The following is an 8,043-nucleotide window of genomic DNA, read 5'->3' as shown; positions in this document are numbered from 1 at the left end:
CATCATCAGATCCTGATCTCCTTATCATGCTACCACACTTAGGATATCTCCTTTTCAACAAAAAAAATGTATCAAAGTCGGTTCATAAACGACGAAGTTATCCCCGAACATATATAATATATATACGGTCGATTTGAGTAACCTCCTTCTTTTTTGAAGTCGGTTAAAAAGACACACACGCATGTATACTATTTTGTTTATTATTTAATATAGAAGTATAGACTTTGACAACAGAACCTTAACAATGTTCATGTTAACTTATAAATTAAACTAATTATGGCACTGATGTAGATAAAACGGCAATTTTAATAGCAATTATTTAACATGGTAAATATATATTTTTAACATTCATGATAATTATAAATAATTTTCAACCCCAAGCCCGAGTCTATTCATTCTTTGGTTAACGAAGAAGGTGTGGGTAAGCTGCTGTACATGAATCTTTCTAAGCGTGTGATTCCATCAAGATGTTTTTCTATCGATGAGTACCAAATTATTGTTTTAGGATACTGATCACTTAAAATTAATGCGACTTTAAGTAGGCTTATAAGATATGATAAGATTTAAGTGTTTTATTAACAGGCCATCAATCTTGCTTTGAAATAATAGATTTGAAACTCAGCATAAAGTTGACATGGAAAAGTGTGAAATACCACAATTATTTTCTTGCTAAAGTCTAAATAAACTGAATTCACATCGCATATAATTATTTTTAAATTTTAATTGAATAAAAATAATTCTACTTTAATTTTATTGCATTATATTGGATTCATTATTCTCTGTTGTCTTTTAAATCTCCATTGCAAAAATCAATTAAACAATTTAGATTTCTATGCTAGCGATACGCTGAAGTTATAATGAGGATGATCATAATGATGATTTATTTTTAAATTTACCATATGTGAAATGTAAGAAATTATAAAACAAACAATAATTAATAATGTAGTACACCCAAGTTGGCTCTGTTGTTCGATAAAAGCGTTGCCGTTTCTTCAAAACATTGCACACCTTCGTACGTTTCATCCGTAAAACATTTACCCTCATGCGCCTAAAGAAGTTTCACTTCAAAAAGGATATACTAATTCCCGAACTAGAGTCTGTGGATAAGCGTGTAGTTGCCGGCACAGGGCCATCTATCTATCTTGCCTTTCGATTCCAGTTGCGTGAGCCTCGTCGATTTCAAATCAGCTTTCAATCTAAATGTTTATATGCGAAGGCATCTAAATAGTAATTTATTATATACATTGTTATTTTTATTACCTACTGTCCCTACTTTCGTATAATTATTATAAACATAATTTTTACGCTTTAATTGCAATTATTATAGTACTAAGAACTGATTTATTATCAGTTGATAATTCTTCGAAAAAAGAAATAGCGATAATCTAACTAAAGGTAATTAATGGAAAAAATTAAAGAGCTTAAAATGGTGAGATTAGATATAAAACAGTATTTAATGCCAATGTTCGACTGCAAAACAACGCACTATTGTCCAACATGAAGCTCCTCATCGTCATCCTCGGCCTGGCTCTAGCTGTTACAGCGGAAGAACCAATCTTCCGTGACTATCATCTAGAGATAGGTATCCCCGAAAGGGCTCGCATAGACGCTGCTGAGGCGGCCGCGGATTTCGACGGTTCCAGGATTATCGGAGGACAGGTTTCAGCACTAGGAGCTAATCCCCACTTGGTATGTTTGGTAATTTTTAGTCAATAATAGTCTTTGTTTCACGTGTCTTTTGTAATAATTTTCTTGTAATTTTTAAGGCTGGTCTACAAATCTCATTGTACAACGGACATAGATCAATTTGTGGAGCTTCTCTTATTAGTAACACTAGACTGGTCACTGCTGCTCACTGTTGGAGAACTCCTAATGCACGAGCTAGAAGTGTTACCGTTATTCTCGGAACTGTTAACTACAATTCTGGTGGCGTTCGTATCACCACCAACAATGTTGTTACACATCCCTTATACAGCGATTTTAATATCCGAAACGATGTTGCTGTCATTCGCATCAATCACGTTAACTTCAACAGTAAGTCAATTCTAATTTTATAATTAAATTTAGAAAACAACTTTTAGCTTTTGCTAACTTCTGGTTTTATACGTTTTGAGTTTATATCACTAGGTGGAAAACTGGATACTTTTTATCCAAATATAATACTAAAATTCAACACAAGCGAATAGGGGATTAGTTCAGTTGTAATACATTAACGCGTAAAATTTAATCCTGACAACGAAATACTTAAAATAACATCTAAAAGATATCGCAATTTCGCAAATTGTAATAATGTAATTAAAAAACTTAAACGTAAATATGATATATGATGCACATTATTATTAGATAGAAATCCAAAAGTTCTGTGGAATAATATAAAACTTATAACTAATTTAAAAAAAATCTAAATCAACGAACTTACAATTACTGGATATAGATCCATGTCCTATAAAGGCAGTTAGTACTATAAATAACTTCTTTGCTAATATTGGACTTAGCCTTGCTAAAGAAATAATAACTAAAAACAAAATTTTACACCATAACAAACAAACGCAGATACTTATCGATAAAAATCAACCGTCATCTTTTGTTATTTTTCATACAGATCAAGAAGAAGCTAGTTCAATCATTATAAACTAAAAGACAGATAGTGCCTTTAAGCGACGCAATATTATCTGTAATCCAAGTATACATAATCTGTTATGTGGTACAAATCTGTATGTTGGTAAAATAAATATATAATTAGTGTAAGGTACATTGTAAGTCGTCCAGTAACCGTCGCTGCGATCGGCACGTTTAAATTAAGTCATTTGTAAACGCTTCTATCCGTTCTTAAAGAAATATATCCTCATCAACAATTGCTTTATATCCGTCCAAGATCAACCTTTTACAATTTTTGGTCACTTCGAGACGCATCTTTAAATGTTCCACACGCCAAAAAGTATGGTGAACACCCGGAAAAAGAGTATGTTAAAGAAAGATAAAGAGCAACAGGAATCCAGGTCATCCATAGAAGAGGTTCCAGTACAACCAATTAACGATAAAAAATGCGTTCAAGAGGATAATAAACAACGAGATAAAACATTTTTCCTCAACGAAAATAAAAATGAAGGTAGTATTGTAAAAACGGAATCGCCCTTAACGGCCGTTCAAATTATGCCTTCAACGTCTCGACAAGTGTTCAGTGCGAAGACTAAGAGGTCATCGTCATCCTCTGCGCTTGCAAGTAAGAAGAAGCTAGCACTAGAGGCAGCAGAAGCGAGAGCAAAAATTGAATCGGACTTGAGTAATAAAGGTTTGGCGGCCGACCTAGCGGAGATTGACGACGAGTGTAGTGTACAATCAGACCACACTAACAAGGATGTAGAAGAGGGGTTGGAGCGCAGCAATCGAGAACTGGAAGCAGTCCGTCCACGACATGGGTCAAAATACGGACGCGCCGTGCCAGCTGATCACACAGGATATCGGCACTGATGGAACAATTCACCTTCTGACCAGCGCACTGAAGGATCTTGCAGCCGCTTCTACCAACAATAGCTTAAATAACAATTTGTTAAGTCGAATATGTACACCATAAGACTTACCCGTATTTACTGTTGACCCCATGGAATGGCTTCAGTTTAAACAGGCATATGAAGAATCATCTAAGGTGTGTAATTTCAATGATAGTGAAAATATGTGGCGCTTAAGAAAGTGTCTAAAAGGATCAGCTCGCGAAGCTGTCTCGGCCCTGCTGAGAAGTGCTTCGTCACCCGAGATGACTTTATCGTGTCGATATAAAGAAATTACACCCAGTATCACAAGAATATCACAAGGATATTGTACCATTATCTGTTAAAGTGCGAAATTGCGTTGCCGCCGTAAAAGTAATCGGTCAATATGAATACCTAAATGGAATAAATTTAATAACATTTTTACTTTCAAAGTTACCACCACTTCTACTTTCAAAGTGGGCAGATTACAGTTACCCTTTCATCAAGCAAGGTAAAAGACCGACATGTATCGATATTTCCAAATTTTTAAAATGAAGAAGCTGCAAAAGTGTCTTCTATGGCTTTATTGACTATTAAAAATAATTCTGATAATTATTATAGCAATAAAAAATACACAGAGGGTATGCATACAATTTTATTAAATAAAAAATACAATAACAATTGTGTGAATATTGTCGCTTCACTCACTTCAGCCTATCGCAGTCCACTGCTGGACATAGGCCTCCCCAAGTTCGCGCCACACATCCCGGTCTTCCGCAATCCTCATCCAGCCTACACCGGCAATCTTACGTAGATCGTCGGTCCAACGGGCCGGAGGACGTCCCACACTGCGTTTGCCAAGACGCGGTCTCCACTCTAGGACCCGTCTACTCCAACGGCCATCGGTCCTGCGACACAGATGACCAGCCCACTGCCACTTCAACTTGCTAATTCTGTGGGCTATGTCGGTTACTTTCGTTCTCCCGCGGATAGTCTCATTTCTAATCCTGTCTTTGAGAGAGACCCCAAGCATGGCCCGTTCCATTGCACGTTGAGCGACTTTAAACTTGTGGACCAGTCCCTTGGTCAGTGTCCACGTCTCGGCTCCGTATGTTAACACAGGCAGGACGCATTGCTCGAAAACTTTTGTCTTCAAGCATTGCGGAATCTTCGAAGTGAAGACTCGACGGAGCCTGCCAAACGCCGCCCAGCCCAACCGAATCCTCCTATCGGCCTCATATTGTCGCTTATCGATTCATAAATTACAAGATTGTAAAAAATTCCGCAAAGCATTACGTACGGATCGCGGGAGTTTTGTTAAACGAAACCGGTTATGTTACAAATGCATAGATGCAACGCACAATAAATCAACTTGTCCCCAGGCCCGTCTCAAACTAGGCTGGGGCTCTTGGGCACACAAGAATTTGGGGCCCTTTTGGAAATAAAAAAAGCGAATTATAATTTAGTGCATCACTCGCGTCTCGTGCGGGCCTCCGCGGCCGCCGGGAGACGATACCGACGTTCTCACAGTTTGTATAGCGAACAATACCGGTGAGCGATTTAAAACATTACTTCGTAGTATCGAGAACTTTAGTGTACCTGTGCAAAATTTACATTAAATTAATTTTTATTTTATTTTATTTTATTTTATTTTATTTTATTTAGGAAACAAACAGTACAATAATACAAAGAAAAAATCATATAAAACTAATACATAAACCAATAAAGTTTCCAATAGTAAACAATTCATTAATAAGCTAAAAAGCACACATTAATCAGAAATAATCGATACACACAGAAATATAAATAATTCAAACAGTAGTAAATTGAATAATTAGGTAAACATGTACGAATAGAAACATTTCATACAATCATCCATTAAATAATAAATAAAAGATAATAATATTCAGATATGTACAACATTAAAAATTAATCATACCAACTATAATACAATTATAATTAAACACAACACACAACTATAATACAATTATAATACAATTACAATTATAATTTTAATAACTATTCTCATTTATGTAATACTAATAATGAAATTTGTTGTGTTAATACTGAAAACTACCTAAAATATTAATTGATCAAGACAATTATAATTTATTGTTACTATTAGAAATTAAAGTAGGAAAATGTAACGACCCTTGTGCCACTCGTACTCCGCTGGTGTAGTGCCTGGTGCATCACTCTCGACGCGCGCGAGTTCGTACGTAATCCATGTTACCGAGGTTAAATTGGGGTCGGCTAAGCTTTCACTGGATAACCTGCACGAGATGGTCAAAAAGTCATTTACTATCGAATTTATGGGAATATCCGGGAAAACCACGTCAGAACGCTGATGATCTTCGTGCTCTGGAACACCTGGAACAGACGGCTAAATTAATCGATGGTCAATAGCATGTAGGTCTGCCATGGAATGTATAGGATAGTTTCTGTAAAATGCCTGATTCTGTACATACAGCACATATTAGGTTACGTAACCTGGAGAGAAAAATGTCTTGTAACACAATACGCTCAGAGGTACCGAGATAGTATTAAACATTTATTGGATAACAATTTTGCTAAGGAAATTTTAGATAAAACAAAAGTAAATAAAACACGGTACTCATTTTGGGGTGGACAACCCTAATAACAAAAAAATTACGGCTTGTTTTCGACGCAGCGGCTAAAACGCATGGTGTATCACTTAATGATTATTTATTAACTGGTCCGGATTTGTTGATGTCACTGTTGGGTATCATGCTGCGCTTTCGAGAACACGAAATAGCAGTAGTAGCCGACATCAAAGATATGTTTTTAAAGGTTAAAATCTTACCTGTCCACCAGGACGCTCTTAGATTTCTGTGGCGCGACAGCCCTAGCGATCCTATAAGAACGTATAAAATGATGACATGACATGAAAATGACATCGCTAATATTTGGTGCGAACTGTGCGCCGTTCATTGCACAGTTCATTAAAAATAAAGACGAAATGCGCTATGAATCGTCAAAACCTATGGCAGTTCAAGCTATTCGCGAACAGCACTATATGGATGATTACATACGAGCATACGAATACCCAGATGTTAACAACGAGTGAATGCATCGACGATACGTCACACTAGCGCAACTTCATTCAATAACTTAGCCGCGTCTACGCACACTTTAAAAAAAATTAAACAAACGTTTTTTCCCAGACAACATCCGGCCCGTCGCGTTAGCCACCGGCTCCAACCAATATGTCGGTGTTACGGCTGTAGCTGCTGGTTTCGGAAGTACGAGTGAAAGTAAGTTCATTTTCATTTACAGATGATTTGATCTGATTTCTATTTATATGCCTGCATATTTTAACAACGACCGTAGAGGGCGTTTCCAATTTGTTTTTATTATTAAGTATTTTTTTTATTTTCAGCCAGCTCAGTATCAAGTGTAGCGAGACATGTAAGCCTGCAAGTCATTGATAACAACACGTGTGCTAGGACATATGGTACCGCAGTCGTTGGCTCTTCCATTTTGTGCACGTCTAATAGCGGCGGCAAAAGCTTCTGCTCAGGCGACTCAGGAGGTCCTCTCACGGTCGGCAATACCTTGGTCAGTAATTGATTTTCGTTCTTTTCTCGTCTTATATTTTGTACCAGTAACGACTTTCCTTTTTACTTTACTCTTTGTTATACGATTTTATTTGCTTATTGTGATTAATATTTATTTACAATTAATATTTAATTGTTTATTTGAACATTTTTCTACAGATTGGTATCGCTAGCTTCCTTTCGGCCCGCGGTTGCGCGGCGGCACCAAGCGGTTTCGCCAGAGTTACCTATTTTGCTTCTTGGCTTTCATCACAATAGAGTTCTGCATAGTATGTGTGGCGACATCTATCGCGTGACATACGAACTACGTAACTAAGAAATGACGCATCCTACATCGCGATATCAAAGTTATTACAGCAATTAAGTACGAGTATATATACAAGAAACCAATAACAACCGTCTGATCGGAGGATCCTCTCTATTCAACGGTGGATGAGGAACTTAACACTCCGTTCCTCACACCCCTAAACTGGTGACCCCGACGAGATCATTAGGGCAGCCTTTGTAAGCTACGTCATCGTGACATCACCCCCAAATATCATTTAATAATTAAATATTTTGATGCGTTTTTGTTTGTATTATTTGCGTATCGTTATATCTATCGTTATTACGACACCTATCTACATCATTAGTTTTATTGGCGAGGACTAAGTTTTCAGTTACTGATAAGATATTAAATTACTACTTTGATTATTAAACTTTGGAAGGAATTATAGAAGGAAATAAAGACTTCGCTGTTAAGTATAAACAAATATTATACGTTACAAAAAAATAGAAAATTATTTTATTACACTGATGCAACATTCTTGAGAAAAAGTATACACTATCAAAAATTATTTTATTGAAGTAGGTGTAGTCATCACTGGCGTACTTAAATGGGCCAGTAATATTCACTTAATCATCAAGAAAGCGAATAGTCTCGTCTACTTCATTCAAAAAATCATTCGGAGTACTTACGTCTGAGATGGTTACTCAGATCTACAAAATCTTCGTCA

At 36.5% G+C, this 8,043-nt stretch overlaps 1 protein-coding gene across 1 annotated transcript; it reads left to right on the top strand.

Moving 5' to 3' along the window:
- Window positions 1-1,497: 1,497 nt before the first annotated feature.
- LOC123660361 (collagenase-like) lies at window positions 1,498-7,615 on the top strand. Its single transcript, XM_045595456.1, has 5 exons — window positions 1,498-1,689; window positions 1,767-2,034; window positions 6,656-6,745; window positions 6,871-7,049; window positions 7,208-7,615. The coding sequence occupies exons 1-5, from the start codon at window positions 1,498-1,500 to the stop codon at window positions 7,304-7,306; spliced, it is 828 nt and encodes a 275-aa protein (XP_045451412.1). The 3' UTR covers window positions 7,307-7,615.
- The last annotated feature ends 428 nt before the right edge of the window (window positions 7,616-8,043 follow it).

This window comes from Melitaea cinxia, chromosome 15, assembly GCF_905220565.1.
Source record: "Melitaea cinxia chromosome 15, ilMelCinx1.1, whole genome shotgun sequence".
NCBI classification, from domain to species: domain Eukaryota; kingdom Metazoa; phylum Arthropoda; class Insecta; order Lepidoptera; family Nymphalidae; genus Melitaea; species Melitaea cinxia.
The sequence above is the reverse complement of the archived record's forward strand: the minus strand, read 5'-3'. Positions and strand labels throughout refer to the sequence as shown.